Source organism: Erpetoichthys calabaricus, chromosome 1, assembly GCF_900747795.2.
Source record: "Erpetoichthys calabaricus chromosome 1, fErpCal1.3, whole genome shotgun sequence".
Taxonomy (NCBI): Eukaryota; Metazoa; Chordata; class Cladistia; order Polypteriformes; family Polypteridae; genus Erpetoichthys; species Erpetoichthys calabaricus.
In genome coordinates, this window is record NC_041394.2 from 113241303 (window position 1) to 113260862 (window position 19560).

At 35.3% G+C, this 19560-nt stretch overlaps 1 protein-coding gene across 5 annotated transcripts in view; it reads right to left on the minus strand.

Annotated features, from left to right (window-relative positions):
• Positions 1-19560, minus strand: part of cnot4b (CCR4-NOT transcription complex, subunit 4b) — a 202555-nt gene that overhangs the window by 44232 nt on the left and 138763 nt on the right. For all 5 annotated transcript variants that reach the window (XM_028805271.2, XM_028805263.2, XM_028805255.2 and 2 more), the window contains 2 exons: positions 8920-8977; positions 8029-8284 (listed from right to left, as the gene is read on the minus strand). In XM_028805271.2, coding sequence (XP_028661104.1) covers positions 8029-8284; positions 8920-8977 — 314 coding nt within the window. The remainder of the gene's footprint in view (positions 1-8028; positions 8285-8919; positions 8978-19560) is intronic.

Genomic DNA, 19560 nt, shown 5'->3' on the forward strand with positions numbered 1-19560 from the left:
TTCATCCTGCCAGTCAGTCTGCCTCACACCTGTCCTTCAAAGGAAAAGCAGCGGTTACAGAGCTCGGCAACATATTGTGCAAAGTCCTGTTTGTGATTATGTTTTGTGGTGGTCTTTACATAAAAACATTTATATGTTACTTACACAAAAGCCAGATCGAATGTTATTTACCTACACCGTAAAATCACAAGTAGACTGCAGAGCTTCCTGTGTTTGATCAACAAGGGCATGCTCACCAATTACATGTGTAATGCCATGGAAAAGTGCCTGCTGACACTTCAGTACGTTAGCAATGGTGCAAGAATGCAGTTAGACTTCTTTTTTGGGCACATACACTGTCCAGATCTAAACACTAGCATGGAGAGTTGCTCACGTACTGAAGAGTCTTGGAAAATCTTTCTCCCATGGGGCGACTGGGATCTTTTCCTGAATAAGTTCAAACACAGTTGCGTAGGGTGTGACATGAGCTTCCATCTACACGTAAAGTCACTTCAGTGCACATGTACTTTGTGAGCATGCCTGTGTTGATCAAACACAAGAAGCTCTGTAGTTTACTTGTGACTTTACGCTGTGGGAAGATAAGTAAATAAATCAAGGTAAATAACATTCAATCTGATTTTTATAACAAAGTACAGTGACGGCAAACGTGTGATGGCAGCTTCCACCTGCAGCTCTAGACTTTTCAGACATGTGCGCTTGGGAGTCAACTAAAGGGACCAGGAAATGGCAATTCCATGCCAGGCCATGGGGCGGCGGGGTGCACTAAACTTCTCTCTTTTCTTTCCATAGACCAAACACGAGAAATCCTTCCTGTCCTGGCAGCTCAGTACTCAAAATGTTTATTTTGGGACGCAGGAAGGTTCGAACCCGTGACCTTTTGAATATGAGTCAGCAGTTCTTACCGCTGTACTACCAAAGAAGTCATGACAAACTACACTAACCCAATATTTTTCTCTTCAGCTATTATAGTCTTAAATAAAAGCTCACTTATTCTGTTAAATTTGTACCTTTTGTGAAAGTGCTTATTTGATATTTGGACTTCAGTCTTCACACATTATACACTTCATGTCAAAATGTTGTCATTAGTACTAAAACATAAAAAAACTTTGTCTTTTAGGTATGTGTTCAACATTTCTTGCATTTCCTGTCATCCTACACTTATAGATTTTTGTAGACACGGAACACACATGAAATACATGTGTTCCAAATAATGATATATTATTTACCCTATACAGCTCTAGGTACCTCACTCCTAGATAAACAAGGCTTGAGCTGGGAGAGGTTGTGCCCTTTCTGCGGCGATGGGGGATGGGATAGCAGGGTGCTTGCGCTTACTGACACATTTACAACACAAAAGACTGACGGAGAGGTGCGAATGGATTTAAGGCGGGCCAGGTTTATGAGTTTTTTCGTAGGCTTTGGTAATTCTAGTGTTAAATTTCTCTTTAACACTAGAGGGTGACCTAATGTTACTTAAGCAAAACTATGTAAGTGGTCATTACTAAGAACGACGAAGAAGTAATCCAATCCGCAGTGCTAAGAATAAATTCAAAACCATAAGGGCAAAAAAGTGCAATATCATGCTTCAATATAGGACTATAACAAATATTTAATAATTATTATAAATATAAAAATAAAAATGTAAGCAAAAAATGCATCTGAATAATTGTATGTTTACTTTGGCACTTTCCAGTGTAACAAAATTATCTAATTCTTAGTGCAATCCTTAACATTTACATAGAATGGTGTTAGTGTTGTTTTTCCTAATAGCAGTAATTGCTTAAAACTAGCTTAAAATAAAAACCCAAAACAAAGAATAACAAGAAAATAAACGGTGCCAAAGAGGAAAACAAATAGAAAATCAATAGAAAATCTTAAGATGTTTTAGAATTTTTAAGCAAAGTACAGTGCAATACTGTACAATATTTTTAAATCATGCTTCTTTCTCATGAATTATAGAGAATGGGCAGTAAGATGATTTGAATTCATTCTCTTTAAAAAGCCTGCTTATATTTTAGCTCAAAGAGTGCAGGGTTCTGAAAGGGCATTTCAGTAGAAGTGCATGAAAAAAGAAATACAGTGAGACATAATTTACGTTGATTTCCCAAGGCGCAATATAGAATTTGTAAGCTGATCTTATTTACAATAAAAACGTCCAATTAACAATATATACAAAAATAAAACAATGAAACTTTTCTCAGTTTCTAAAAACTAAAACATTGATGATGGCTAAGTGAAATATGAAAATTAAAAAAAGCACAATGGATTATGAAACTTAATTTAAATTTTCCTTTTCACTGTTTTCTGATCAGTTTAATTCCAAAACTATATCTATACTACTAGCTTGAAAACAAAATGCCACTTTCAGTTTTTTTTTTTTTTTTTTAACTATACAGTCTATGTGTAAACTCATATTTATATCAATAGTATGCAAGTATGGCTACAACTATCAGAGAACGTATCCAGTTTAGAGTCTTTGGGAGTCGGGGCCTATCCTCGCAGTAAGCTGGTGCAAAACAGGATTCACACATATTCAAATATACACTGTTCCAAAATAAAGAAATATATATACAGTGGAACCTCGGTTCACGACCATAATTCGTTCCACAACTCTGGTCGTAAACCGAGTTGGTCGTGAACCGAAGCAATTTCTCCCATAGGATTGTATGTAAATACAATTAATCCATTCCAGACCGTAGAAACTGTATGTAAATATATACATTTTTTCAGTTTTTAAGCACAAATATAGTTAATTATACCATAGAATGCACAGCGTAATGGTAAACTAAATGTAAAAACATTGAATAACACTGAGAAAACCTTTAACAACAGAGAAAACTAACACTGCAATAGTTCGCGCTATAGTGCTAGGAACCGCTCTCGCTAAAAACACTTTTTTTAATGAGTTTTAAGCACAGGGGAAAAAAGGAACATTTGAAAAATCCGTAATTTAATAAACCACCAAGAAAAGTAACACTGCAACAATGCAGGCTACGAACCGATCACCGGAAACAGAACTGAAAACAAAAACAAGCCTTCTCTAACTTATGCGTCCCTCAATCGCTCTGTGTGTGTGTGCGTGTGTCTCTCTTTTGCGAGCATGGAGCACCTGTGTGTGTCTCTCTAGCGTGCGCCTCTCTCTCCCCCGCCTGTGTGTGCGTGCGTCTCTCTTTTGCGAGCCTGGAGCGCCAGTGTGTATTGTCACGCTTGGGTCACAGATTTGCACAGAGACACAGGAGGTTGTAGAAAAAAAGGAACTTTATTCAAAGCACTGCAAACAAACATTTGTCTCTTTTCAACAGTTTAAACGTGCTCCATGACAAGTCAGAGATGACAGCTCCGCCAGGAGCACAGATTGTCTGAGAGAGAAAGAAGGAGAAGCAAGCAACCAATTTAACAAACTGAAAGAAGCCCGTGCAGGCTTTTTAAGAAGGCGGAGCACCGCACGAGAGGCATATTACGCGACAGAGCCGGCAAGAAGGGAAAGGAGGAATGTGAAGGTAGTCTGTCCATGTTTCTTAGGGGTTTTCCCAGGGGCGTCTGTATTCTCTGGGGGTGCGATCAGCTTTGCAGCTCACAGTGTGTCTGTCTAGAGCGCTCCTGTGTGTGTGCGCACACGCCTCTCTCGCGCGTGTTCCTGTGTGTGTGTGTAGGTGTACAGCCCTCTGTCTCTTGCGCTGCCTCTCTGTGTGTGTGTGTGTGTGTGTGTGTGCGTGCGCGCTCTCTCTCGCTCGCTGCACAGGAAATGCACAGGGAGAGAATGAACATCAACAAACCGAAAGGGAACCTGGCTTGTTCGTATACCGAGTGTTTGGTCGTGAACCGAGGCAAAAGTTTGGCGAACTTTTTGGTCGTAAACCGAGTTGTACGTGTACCGAGACGTTCGTGAACCGAGGTTCCACTGTATATAGTTCATTTTTCCATAATTTTCACATTGGATGCACTTTTTTTTGAAACACAAGGCAACTCTCTCCAACCAAGATGTTAATGGATGTGAAAAACCTTAGAGATGAGCAACTAGCAGGGCTAATGAAATAGAATACTTAACTCCTGAAAATGAATCAAACAATAAATTTATATTGTTTAATGGATTTCTGAAAAAAGAAAGTAACACTTATATCTATGATAGGTAGGTGCCCTGTCCAGGACTACCTCCTGACTACAAATATTGCTTGCTGAGATAGGCTCCAGATGCCCCATGACTCTGCCCTGAATAAGTGGGTTTAGGAGATGGACAGAGGTAATGTTTATTAATGTAACAACTAAAATTTGACTAAAGTACACAGACACATTTCTGAATGGTACAGTACCAGAGTGAGTGTGATGCAATCTCAAGTTACAAGCAATTTCTGCACTTTCAGTCCAGCCACCATAAAAAACCTCACACTGTTCCATTCCATCTGAACTAGTTTGGTGCTGAGGTGTCACCCGTTGCATGGCTGCACTCGGGTACTAATCTGGGATCCTGAGTTGGTTTGTCATGTGGTGGGTGTGGCAATGTGCTGTATCATTGCATGCTCCTAACAATGAGTTCAATTCAATGTTAATTTTGTATTAATAAAATGGGTATAATCAACAGTAAATTCTGATTTGAAACAGCTTGTAAACAACACAAAATGCTGTTTTGTAGGAATTCTAAAACAACTATCTTTAAACGACAACTTTGGTTTTAAAAAGTTAGGCCTAATTTGAGACAAATCTGAAAAAATATGTGGAAAATCAAAACATTAGGCAAGTGACATTTAAAAATTTCATGAATTTGACTTATCCCTTAAATATTAGTCTACAGTAATTGTTGCTAAGATACTAACAAGCTAAGGTCTCTTTGATACACTAATGCAATTTCATAATAGCAAATGTCACAAACCTGACAAAGTGATTGACACATGTGACTTGGAAAGTGTGATGATATGCAAGCAGCTTTAAAGAATTTGTTTAAATTAAAATTTTCTTAATTATTTTCATGTTTACTAATTCACATGTAAATAACACAATACTGTTTTCGTTTTTTTAGTATTTGTTTTAAGCAGTATCTTTATTTCAAATGAATAATGAATGAATGAATGTAAAATGAATAAATGTGGTATGTACGGTACACATAATAATAAGATCAGTTGGGCAGTCTATGATGATCATGGAAATTTAAGCCTCTCTATTTTTTTTATTCCATATCATAACCACACCACTATCTGTTAATACCTTAAAAAATAATTACAAAAAATGTAGGTGTACACAAGAAAACATAAATGACACATGCATGCACAGAAACATTTCAATATTTTTGAACAGAAAAAGAAACATCACCTTTAGTTTTACCTAAGAATTGATCCTTACTTAACAATTTAATACATAAACAAATGGCAATACAAATTTCATTTTCTGGGAGTGGTACAACAAGGAAATAGGTTGAAAACTCCTGGTCTGTACTTAGATTTTACTGTCATGTTGCTTTACTACACTATATTGGATATGGAATGACTGAATTTGGGTATGTTGTGACTGTGCCCTGCATTAGGCTGGTAACCTGTTCATGATCGTGATCGTCCTACTCCTCATACTGCAGAGAACTGAGAAAGGCTCTGTCCCTTTAATGCATGACCCGATTTGAAAATTAATGAATATTCAGTTTTATAATTAAAGTGGCTGGATAGCACAGTTGACCAAAAAAGATCTCATCAGAGTAAAAGTTGGAAAACATGGAGAACCAACAAGTCTCTGAATATCACATACAGCTGCAATGGACATCCATGTATTAAGATGTATTCTTTGGGTGAAATATTTTAACATTTTAAGTGAATTCTATTCTGCACTTATTTTACAGAGTGATGTACTAAGTTTTAATTAACCTTAAAAAAAACCCACTTTACACCTTGGCTGACTATTATATTTACCATGTAAGCTATTTTTATTTTTGATTATGTATCTAATGTGTTTAGGACAGTGAACATGTAGGCCTGGCAGTATTTAGGAGAGAAGGCAATACTAAAGAAGGTTGTCTACAACTGCAGTAGAAAATAAACAATACTTAACTGCACTTTAGCCAAGCTTGTAAATGTACAATTGAGAGTTTTTACAACACCAACTCCAAGTTGCTATTCTCCACTGCATTGGTGATATTTAACATTCACAGACATGGGCAGGAAAACAGTTAATTGAAAATTTACCTAAATTCATTTTAAATAAGTATTACTGTAGTTCATAATTTATGTACTATTTTTGATTAACTGTAATCTTGAAATGAAACGTCTTAGCCCTATAGAGGGGGTCAACATTAACAATACTGTATAAGGTATCTGTTCCAAGGATCAAGTTTTTGTAATCCAATCTCTTTTTTTTTTTTTTTTTTTTTTTTTTAACTTTTCAGTGAAGTATATGGCTTTACTTTTTTATAGTCTGAAGTACTAATCAAACTTGAAACTGGTAGTTGTAGCTTTGCAAAATATGATCTGTATGTTGCACTGTTGGTATAAATTGGAGTTTACACATAGACTGCAGCAATAGCGCTCAACATGAGTGTTTTACTTTGTCTTAATTCACTATGAAGCCATAGGCAGAACCCTGCAGATTGTAGAATTATCATTGTAAATGGAGACTTAAAATATTGGTGATCAGCAAGACATGAAGTCTAAAAATTAATGGAGGGTCAACCAGATTACTAAAACAAGGAACACTACTGGAGTTTCTGTAAAATAAAATATTTTGGTCAATATAGATATGAAAAAGAGCCAATACTAATTATTAACTTGTTAGCAATGGCCCATTAATACTTAATAAGGGCTAACAGGCAATGTCTTAATGCAAGATAATGTAAAGTCAGCAAGAAAGCGTATAAAAAGAGCATATAGCTCAGACAGTCATTGAAGCCTTTCCTATGGAAAGATGGTAGATGGATGGAAGACATCCCCTGCTGCCCGAACCAAGGACCATGCCTCTGATTCCTCTGACAATAGAAAGGGAGGGATATATTGTCTCAAGAAGGATTACAATTAAAAGAAAAAAACACACACACACACATTTACAGGGAGCATGCATACCCTGCTGGATGCAATCAGAGTTTTAAAAAAGTCAACCAAAAAATTAAAACTTGACTTTGTGTTTTTAGTCTAGCCTGCACAAATGCAGTCTTATAATGAAAGTGCAGAACTGATCTAAATACAGGAAAAAAGAAAAATTAAACAAAGATGCTGCATAATTTTATACGAACAGTTTGACTTAAGGGAAAACAAACATGGTAAATGCAAGTGCTACGGTAGGCACTACACACGTGATTTGCTGAAGAGCAGAACTGATCTAAATAGAGGAAAAAAGAAAAATTAAACAAAGATGTTGCATAATTGTATATGAACAGTTTGACTTAAGGGAAAACAAACATGGTAAATGCAAGTGCTATGGTAGGCACTTACACATGTGATTTGCTCAAGAGCAGATTATGTGTATATTGCTAAGTGGACCGGCTCCTCAAGCCCATTCCAGTAAAGTTTTTATTTTTATTACTGATGTTGTTTACTGATGTAAAATATGAAAGGATTTAAAGCAGAGTAAAAATTCCTACAATACAGTATATCTAATGCAAACTGGCAAAGTGTTTTTAGTCTAGCAGTATACAGTAAATATAGCCTTGGAATGAAAGTGCTGAAGTGATCTGAAAAAAAGTGAAAAAGAAAAACACAATCATAATATGTACACAGTTTGATTGCATTGTATCCAGCTTAGATACCAATTGTTTAATTACACTCATTACTCATTGATTACTCCTAAAAAATGATCTTGCTAAGAAAAAGAGAGACCCATAAGAATGTTCAGTGCACACTTTGAATTAAGTCTAAGGTTAACACACCCCTGTAGCAATTATTTTAATTCCCAAGACAAATTTTCTAAAAAAGTGAAAAATATACAAACATCACACAAAAAGACGCCTACTTTTAAAATAGTGATAATCTGTAGAAATCCATAAGAGACAGAACATGAAAAGGTCAGTTTAAGAATTCATCTGGAAATTGACATAAAAAAAAAGCTGCTGCAGGTCACCTGAGGTAAATAGGCTCTGTGGCTCTGGTGCAGTTGGCCAGTCTGTGTTGTTCTGAGGAGAGCTGGGAAAAGGTGGAAGGCCGCTTGGGATAGGGTTAGGATGTCGAAAATTACTGTTGTCTGAAAAGAGAGACTGTGATTCTGCCGCTGCTCCTTCAAATGGAGACCGTGCACTGTGATTGGATGCACTGATGGGAACAACCAAGCTTTGTTTTGGTAAACCAGGAGGAGGTGATGGTGAATCGCTACTGGAAATCTGAAATAAGAGCAAATACAAAATTTACAAATACCTTCTTACATGATCTAAATACCAAACGAATATATACTGCATATGCTCAAGTTTTCAAATTATACAATATGCACATTTCTTTATAGTAAATTAAGTAAACTATTCAGTGGGTAGGTAGTCTAAGAACTATGATTCTATGATATGGATGAAAACAATATTAATTTTAAAAAAAATCTGTCTACCAGCGGTTTAAAATTGTCATGTACATTATATTTACATTAACTTATTTGGTTGATTCTTTATCCAAGGCAATTTACAACATTTATGATACAATTGGTTACATTTTTCGGTTTTCTAATTGGAGCACAGGCAGGGTCAAGTGACTTACTTATGGTCACACAATGTCACCAGCAAGACTTGAGCCCACAATCTCAGGGTTTGAAGTCCAAAGCCTTAACCACTATACCATACTGCCTGCTTACACCTTAATTACGTGCTAATAAACATATAAAAAACTTTTTTTTTTGCTATTTTACTTCTAGTGTGAGGCACCAGTTTGAAAATCCTGGGACAATGCCAAATGAGATGAACAAAGGGACAGTATCTTCTGATTTCCACAGTATAACAAGCCACATTATTGATTATAAACAAGTCTTACTTACCTGTTGTAAATTATCTCCATTCCCTATACTAAGGGATTCTGAAGATTTATCACTTGGGCTAAAATGCAGAAAGAAAATAGACATTATATAAACATTAGAATATGTGTGTTAAATATATACAGAAATTCCATAGATTTAAAAATGTATTATCTATGGATCAATAAAGAGACAAAACAAAAACCAAAAAGATAACAGCACAGCTTATAATTTGTTAATCATTACGTCCTTTGCTACACTTTGATTAGCCTATTGCACTGTTCTGTGCCAATATATTTTTTACAAGCCTAGTAAGCCCCACTTAAACACAACTGACTCTTGGCTTTTCCCCCAAACATCTACTGTTGATAAAATCAGATTACAGTAACACTATAAGGGCATTAAGAAATTAATTTACTACACTGACTGTTAATGAGTAAATCAAGAAATTAATTTACTACACTGACTGTTAATGAGTAAATCTGATGCACTGTGCAAAGCTGTAATTATGCCTCAACCCCATAGCCCTGCTTAGCTGACTTGGCCACAGGTAGATTTTGGGGGGGAAAAAAAATCTAAGTAATAAATAAACAATAACATAATATGATTAATGGTAGCATGGAGGCACAATAGTGCGCTGTGGCCACAACAATCCAGCATCCTGAGTTTGAAACCTGCACCTGGATATTCTCCCTTGTGCAACGTTTTTTCCTCTTACATCACTAAAGACATAAAGGTTAGCGGATGATTCCAAATGAGCCTTTGTGTGAGTTATGTGCATATGTATATGTGGGCATGCGCAATAATCTGGCAGCCTATAATGGGTTGTTCCCTAACCTCTGTCCAGTGCTGCTAGGATAGGTCAACTGTGACTCTGAATTGATTCTCAATTGGAGTTCAGAATGTTATTTTACAAATTAGTTTTGTTCATCTACATTATTTCCCTGGCTAACAGATTAAAAAAATCATAAAGCTAATGATCAGTAAATGTTCACTAAAGATCTGAAGACAAAAAACAATACAGTGAAGAGATGCATGCTATAATGTCATTAAGTGGAAAAATAAGAAATGACTGTGAATATCTTTACACTTTCCATTAACAATTCAGTAGTTATATCTGCAAGGTCTTATATCTTTCAAGTTTACCATTGGCTCACAGTACACAATTGAAATAAAAATGCCCGTGGGCACCCCACATGGGAGTGGAGAAGATTTACAGTGCCTGTATGCCATCATTCAGGATTTTCACAAAAGTACACATTTAGAATGCTTTTAAGTATGTTATGTAGTAATTCTACTAACTTTAATTAACATTTAAAAATCTAATACTACTAGTGCACAAGTATATAAGGTAGTGATAGTATAGAGGTACTCACCTGAAAAGAATCTTCTTCGAGCTTTTTTAAACATTAAATGTACAGTGCTGCGAGAATAAAAATGCATTCCCTAACATGGATTGATCCTTATTTCTATTCTATTAACATATAAAGGACCATGTGACTGATGAATTACACTGAATGGTTGTACTTGACAATTATTCAGTCAAGAAAAATAACAAAAAGGAACTTCCATGGATTGAAGAAGATATGAGAGATGATCAGTTTTTACCCTGACCTATCAAGAGCAACACTGGTAAAACCAAACAAGTTTTAATTTTCAACATAATCCCTGTGAACATCAAACACTTGTTTCAAGGATCAAAAAGCATGCCACTCACAAATTCCAAAGCAAAGTAGTATCACATTGACCAGCCAAGTGGAACCACTGAGGAACATAACCAATATAGACTACACCTTCACCATCTTAAAATTATGAACCGATCTTGCTGGCAGTGTCTTGTCCATTTAATTAATTTGGTGTTGGAGATAACAATGCTTCCACGGCTTTCATTGTGGGTCACTGTAATATCACTAAGTTTTGTCCCGAGTTACAAAATGTTTCTTAAATTTCTCCACATTGAAATTAATGTGCATGGAAGTCTCCTTAGAATAGTAGATTTGGTGATATTTATTTCATAAGTAAATAATCTAGGCATCTAATATGCGCAGACTTTGCTCATATTTAAAGGAATAATGGATTCAACTGACCAGACACTAACCCCTATAATTGTCTGTCATTGCCAAACGTTTTCTTCTATAACCAATACCAAAAGCCAAGCAGAATTTGGGTCACTTTTGAGAGATATCCCATCATAGCATAATTCTAAAAGACATTTTCTTGACTGTGGATGAAAGAGAATAGTCCAGGCTCACAATGACTAGGTAAGAATGAATCTCTAAATTCATACTGTTTTCTAGGGATAGAAATTAAAAGATCGCACTATACTTACTTTTGCATTGTTTCTGAGACAAATATATATTATATATTATAACCAAAAATGTAAGAAATTTGTAATTCATGTATTCTACTACACAGGAGCTAATCTTTGCTGATTGCAAAATCAGTACAGCAAATTAGTTTAAGTTCAGGCTCAAAAAATTTTGTTCACTTCTCATACTATACGACTTGCTTAATCGTGATAAGACAGAAAATCAGGAAGGATGGTTATCTTTCCTTATCTTGATCTTCCTTGTCCATTTTACGTTTATGTTCTCTCTCTATGTTTAGTTCTGAATGAAGTACGAGCATGTAACACATCAGACTCTGATTTCCACAGGACACAAGTTGATCTAACCAAAGATGTAGCAAGGAGAATATGAGCATGGGCAGCTCATCTTTTAGGTAAGACAATGGCTACAAACTGCAATGAGGGCCAACCTTTTAAGACTATCAACTGAGGACCAGGCACCGCCAATAGTTCATCTTTAGTTTATATATATATATATATATATATAAAAAAAAAAAAAAAAAAGGAATAGTTGCATGCCCTGTGATACAATGCTCACAAAAATCCCATACTAGATGGGGGTTACAAAGCAAATTCACAAAGTTTTAAAGTCAATCACTCCATGGTAAACCAAACTAACCACAATGAGAAAAAATTCAAGATCTCTTAAAAATCACCTACAGCAAAATATACTTGACTATTATTAATCAGAAAGATGCTTTTATCTCATTTTAACCATCTGCTGATTACATTCCAGATTCAAGTAGTTCAAAACGGTAACTATTGCTTATATGCTTTGTAAAACAGAAAACAGTTTATTAAACAGAAATAGTTCATTAAAGTTACTCTCACAGTGAAGAGTCATATTTTTCAATTTAAATTATAACATTTAAAAACTCATTCAATTCAGGTAACTGTGGACTCGGGCCTATCCTAGAAGAACTGAATGTGAGGAAAGAAATATTCATGGAGAGGGTATCACTATTTAAAATGTTCTTAACAGTTTCGGGGCATTAACATTTGATGAATATTTAAAATAAACAAATAAAACCATTGTGGAATCAATCAGCAGATCAGCTGTCCCATTAACTGTTTATGTGACATTTATATGGCAATAGTTAAAATGGCTTAAAAATGTTGTTGTGTTTCATTATTTATTTATCTTTATATATAATACGCTATCGCGGCTGTTCGTTTGTCTGTCAGGGATTTTAAATAACCTTGTAGCTCACAAACCATTTGACCTATTTATCTGGAATTTGGTACACATATACTAATGTGACTTCTACTAACCGTTTTCAGGTTGATGATTGACCTCCAGGGTTATTCCACTTTTAATTTTATTGTAGAATCAACTCTTGGCAGCAGCCAGCAGGGTGGCCGTGCGGCACATGCGTACAGGTACCGTTCTCATCTCCTACCACCTTCGCTGTCACATCCCCTACCTCTTCATAGCTTAATCATTCTTGAGGCAGATTGAAGACTTAAGTGCCAGCTTAAGTGAAAAATTAAAGAAAACGTACTAAGAATAGCAACACAAACACTGACTTAATCAGTTTTAATGCGAAAAGATGCCGACAAAAGAAGAGAAGAAGCGAGCCGCTAGGGTGGAGAAAAGAAGAGCTGCTCAGGAAGCAGCAAGCGCATCAACCTCTGCACAAACGAATGCTAAATGTACAGAGAAAGACAGCATAGTTGCATGCCCTGTGATACAATGCTCACAAAAATCCCATACTAGATGCAACATTTTTAAGCCATTTTAACTATTGTCATATAAATGTCACATAAACAGTTAATGGGACAGCTGATCTGACGGTTTTATTTATTTTATAAACTGAAAACTATGAATACTCAAGTGTATTCACTGCATGTTATTGTGCAGTGCGCCGTTACTGGCATATCTATATTATTATATCTATATATTATCTATCTATTATAAAAAGAAATCCTGTCCTGGAAAGCAAAAAGCAAGTCTACAATACGTGATCTTCTCGGGGCACATTTTAAAGACCCACGAGACCAAAGACACGCCCTACTTACAATCTATCAAATAGGACAATAGGCAGCAAAACATTCAGTCTTGTGAAGGATTTGAGCACACACAGATCCAGGGCTCTCAGCGTATATAAAGCGTATAAGGACAGTACATTATAAATTAAATGTCGACATATAAGCGAAGAAGAAAGCAGCACACTTAAGATTTTTTTCATTTTTTCTTTGAATTGTTGCTATTTCATTAGTTTCACTTTTATTTCAGAACTTCTGTAAAAACAATATTTGTAATCTTGCGAGTCCCAATATGCTGAATCTTTTTAATGAGGTCAGGATAGGTTTCTCTGTTTGGAATTTCAGCACAGACAAAACGATCTATATCATCAGCAGTTAATAATTTTTTTTTTTTTACAAAGTAACAAAGTAAGTAGAGTTCTGCATTGGACTCCTGTCTGTAAAGTCGTGCTATTTTCCTCTCACAGTTCCAAAAGTACATGGGTTTACCAAGGTGATACCCCAGCTTTTGTCTAGGTTTTTGTACAAGGGCTAGACAGAACGTTTTTGACTCCTGGGGTAAATGAAACTATGCTGCATTTTAGTGTTAAAGTACATGATATTTCTGAACTCAATTTTTAGGTATTTAATTATAAAGGTTATATTATTTGTAATCAACTAATAAGCTATTCTTACCAGAATTTACCTAAGAAGAAATTGATTAATATTTTTGAGATCATGCAACACTAGTGAAGCCCTGTCTCTAACAAAATGGTTTTGCAAACAGAAACGTCTGCAAATGCGTATTCTGAGTACTCTGTGACATCAGCTTAATCCCATTCGGCACAAAACATGGCCAATTAGAGGCAAAATCATGTAAATATGACTACAGTAATCCCTCGCTATATCGCGCTTCGCCTTTTGCGGCTTCACTCCATCGCGGATTTTATATGTAAGCATATTTAAATATATATCGCGGATTTTTTGCTGGTTCGCGGATTTCTGCGGACAATGGGTCTTAATTTCTGGTACATGCTTTCTCAGTTGGTTTGCCCAGTTGATTTCATACAAGGGACGCTATTGGCAGATGGCTGAGAAGCTACCCAACGTACTTTTCTCTCTCTCTCTCTTGCGCTGACTTTCTCTGATCCTGACATAGGGGGATTGAGCAGGGGGGCTGTTCGCACACCTAGACGATATGGACGCTCGTCTAAAAATGCTGAAAGATTATCTTCACGTTGCTACCTTCTGTGTGCAGCTGCTTCCTGAAGCTACAGCCTGCACAGTGCTTCGCATACTTAAAAGCTCGAAGGGCACGTATTGATTTTCGATTGTTTGTTTTTCTCTGTCTCTCTATCTCTCTCTCTCTCTGCTCCTGAAGGAGGGGGTGTGAGCTGCCGCCTTCAACAGCTTTGTGCTGCGGTGCTTCGCATACTTAAAAGTCAAACAGCCCTATTGATTTGTTTGCTTTTCTCTATCTCTCTGACATCTGCTCCTGACAAGCACTCCTTTGAAGAGGAAGATATGTTTGCATTCTTTTAATTGTGAGACGGAACTGTCATCTCTGTCTTGTCATGGAGCACAGTTTAAACTTTTAAAAAAAGAGACAAATGTTTGTTTGCAGTGTTTGAATAATGTTCCTGTCTCTCTACAACCTCCTGTGTTTCTGCGCAAATCTGTGACCCAAGCATGACAATATAAAAATAACCATATAAACATATGGTTTCTACTTCGCGGATTTTCTTATTTCGCGGGTGGCTCTGGAACGCAACCCCCGCGATGGAGGAGGGATTACTGTATATGAATATATCTTCATTGAGAAATATCAATACAAAAAAATAATGAAAACAATAAACAAATACTTATAAACAAAGAATAATAAAAATTAAAACTTAAATCAATATTTATGAACATCATACAATATTTTTTAATCTATGCATGCTTCTTAACTATAAATTGTTACTAAAAACAAAAATTGCAAATGCCAACACAGTATTTTTAGTTTAGACACTGGCCGTAATGTGACTCAGAGTCCACTACAACAGCCGATGCAACTGAGCAGTTTTAGATTCCATTTAAAAAAATAAAAAAGTATAATTCACTGTATTCAGAAAAGCATTTTTTGGTTCTTTTAAAGTGTTTATGTTTAAACATAATTAAAATTTTTAAATTAAAACTGGGAAAAATCAAATTACATTTAAGGCATTTTTAATATGTGCCTGTTTGGCTTGTTTGCTGTAAATTTAAATACTTTTTTTGATAAAAAATATCAACTACAGCAGTGCTGGTTACATATTTCGTAAATGCATTTCCTGTATAACATAGCCATGGTTACCACTTAGAAGAAGGTAGGTTAGACGGTTAATGAATGTTTTATTATTTGATGATTTTTTGTTTTAACACCACAAATAACCAATAAATATTCTGCACAAAATACTATTAATAACAGTAATAATAAAAATAGCAACAACATTAGTAGTACAAAAGTACTATCCAATAAAGGCTGTGTAAACAGCAACACTGTACAAACTTCCAAAACGATTGATTGAAAAAACCATGGAAGTCATAAAAATGACTCACTATGATATGCATATTAATGCAAATCTGAGTAGGGCTGCAACTAACGATTATTTTGATAATCAATTAATCTGCTAATTATTTTGTCGATTAATTGAAAAGTTGTATTGTAAACAAAAATTTATGTGAAATTAAACACAATGTGCATGAAATGATTTGCATAAAATTTTCAGAAATGTATTTCTTAAAAAACTAACTACTTGTAGATATTTTAAAAAATAAAGTGTTCTGCCCCACATCTTGTTAGCTGTTATTTGTTGAGCTGTGCTCCCTCTTCATCTTATTATTTATTAACACACCTGTCAGTCACGTCCCACACTCACAGTGGTGTCATAAATGTCTTACATAAAGCATGTAGGTCGCCAAATAATCATTTGAATACAATACACCCCATGTGTCTCACGTAGGCACCCCTTTATCTCTTGTTTCAGTCAGGTCCGAAGCGTACCTTTTGGGTATATAAACCCATGGGTCTGGCTAGTTGAGGTACGCAGCAATTTGAACCTCTGTCTACGTGGTTCTCTTTGTCTTGATCCAACCGTGGAAATCACTTGCCTTGTAAGTGTCTTTTAAAGCTTTACTGTTTAATGTGTACTGCCTGGTATGTATTGCTTTGTAAATCATTCTTTATTGTCTTTGGTTGTACACCTGCATGTTTCTTTTGTATACAGTATATTTCAGTTTACAACGAGGTATGTCCAGTAAAAGCCTTCAAGAAAGCTCACCCCTTGTCGTTTTTATGTGGATGTGCCGAGTTGTTTAAGCTCTCTGCGGCCACATTGCACAGACAGTGCGGAGTGAGGCAGAAAATATAGGTTTTTATACAACATTTATAAAATACATTTAAAATAAAAAGAAATAAACGTAGTAGCACTTCTGTCTCTGGTTCTCCAATGAACACACAAAATTTCCTTAAAAGCAGAACAGTTTTAAATAAATTAACTAAACTTGCAATTTGGATTATGCATTCAGAATCACACTAAACAGACGCTTGAAAATTAAACCCGTAAGTTTTTTTTTTTTTTGTTTCTTTGAAAGAGATGGTTTACTAGCAAAGCATCATGTAAATATCTGACTACCACAATATTCCACCACAGAAGAATGTGTGTTGTATCAACATGACTTTATTTTTTAGTTTTGTAAGTTTGCAGTAACATTTGAACGAATATCTTTGCCATATGTTGGGCAAATCCCAGCCTATTTTCCTTTTGCAGCAAAACAAGTAGTTTCATTTGTGTGAAACTCAGTTCTTCCTTTGCGATATAATATGCTGAGTTTATTTTATCTGAAAGTTCATATATTTTTGCACCATAATTCATCTTTTTGTTTTGTGTCTGTAAACCTTTTATTACTACAGATTTTTAGGCACATTTGCTTGCAGCCTGCTGCATGTCATTTGCCATTGGAAATGTGCTGTTAAATTTTTCCCATTTTAAATTGTGTAATCCTGCCACAAAGTCTGTTTTGTCGGCTAAACTAGGCTTTCTGCAGTAGTACTTTAAGATTATCGCATCTTCCTCTAGATTGGATATCCATCTGCTCTGTAACGTTCATTTTTTCCACCCTGCTCCTATCTTTTGACTCAATATAAGCGATACGTCTTTCTGAGACAGTGCAGCGGTGAAACTCACAGCACATCATCCGTGACTAAATTTTTGATTTCCTTTGCACACAAGGCTAAAAAAAAAATTCTGCTTGGACAGGGACTTATATTTCTTCAAAACCATTATTTGTAAACACACACACTAACGTTACATGTGTTTACAAGAGTGTAATGCAGCACGATAATGTTATAGAGTGACCGCATCAAAAAAAATTATACAATTTTAGTTGCATATCATGAAATTCTGTTGCATATGCTAGTGTTTTATTCGTACTGAAGAGGGCTGGACTATGACTCTGTTTATTCTTCACTTTAAACCGAAAGTCATGTCATTATGCCCAGCCTAACAAACATTGCTTTCATATATCTGTATCACATAATGCCGAAGTAAAATTCATCTTACTGTGATAATGGCAAGTCTTATTGCAGCACAGAGCACGTAAAAGTATGTTTCTTATTTAAATATTTGGGCATCTCCGTTGTGCTCTCATGCCAGATGAGACCTATACATTTTGCAACTCAAACTTTTTTTTCTGCTTTCAGAGTAAAGTGCTCTCAAACTCAAAGTCTTAGGCCACACTGCTTACCATCTGCCTATTTTCAAGGACATACTGAATGAAGTAGTGACGCCATTCAGCAGCACAATATACACGGGCTAATGTCGTAATAAGCTATTCAATGAAAGTGATCTTTAACAACGTTTTTAATAATCGATTATTATTGATAATGATGACTAGTTGTTGTAGCCCTAAATTTAAGATTGTTTTAATGTAACATAAACACAACACACATGCTTATGCACGGTATGTGCAACAACTTATAGGGCCATGTATTGCTTACAGTGCTCGTTCCCTCATTTGTAGTCTTGGTAGAGAAATCTTTCTAAGCTTAAATGAATGCCAAATCTTTTCTGTGAATACTAGAGTTATAAAACATGCTTTAGAATCTATTATGTCTATTTACTTTATTAGGTTTTGGCTTTTTTTTTATATAAATAATATAACCATTTACTCAAACTTTGTGTTCAAAATTGTAGACTGATGGAAGAATTGCTGTGCATTCCTGTCCATGTGCAAATCACAGCTGACATTTCAAACACTGTAATAGAAGCACAAAGTTCCCATTACATTGAGAGCAATTAATTGAATGCTTACATGTCTAATTTTCTTTTTCCACAAAGACACAAAACATTCAAAGGAGGGGTATCTCATAATTTAAATATTCATAATTAATGTGTTCTGACATACAGTAGTACCTATTCTAGTGACAGAAGATTTTGGTATAAATTAATTGGGAAAACAGTATAGGACTGACCAATTTCAATTAACAGGTTATACCAGTGAGAGGAGATTTAACAGTTAAAAAAGCAAACAAATGTAATCACCACTTTCAGACCTGGTAAATTTCACAGGCAGAACGGAGACAAACTCCATTACAATGCAGCTGGATGCTACAATGACCCGATTATTACAACCCTAAAAGTTCACAAACTCTGAAAAATATAAACACATGTTTATATTAATATACTAGGCACTCACAAAAAAGAATGTGGACAAATGTAGACAGGAAAAATGCATGCAGTGTCAAGTGAGCATAGCAAATAAACTTCACTTTTCATCTCAGTTGATGTTGAAAAAAGAATACAAAGACAGTATAGTGCACACTTACAACAATGACGAATCACCTACAAGTTGAAATGTTACTAGCTTTAGGGTTTGTGCCTTATGAGGACATTCCTGCAGCTTTTGAAGAGCATGTGAATATTTTTTAAACATAAAGCATGCTGTATTACAAAAAGAAATGGAAAATGCAATTTTATGTCAGTATTTTAAGGTTAATGATGTTTTGCAATAAGTGAGTCTACCAGTTTAATATATCACATGCTAAAGGAAACAGTTTCTTTATATAAACAGGAAATGTATTTTTTGTTGGTATATTAATGTCTAAACATTACCTAGTTGTATGGACTTGTATGTGCACTGCATGTAATTAGTAAGCATATCCCTTCAAGTAAAATTTCTTGAGTGCTGTGTGATTTAAAGCAGGACGACAGACAGAAAATATGCATGCTATCAAATTTGAGTAGTAGTTTGTTAAATGTTTCGGCAGGTCCTTCTGTGTGTGCAGTTAATCATTAATATAAGTGTTATTTGTGAATCACTTAATAATGATA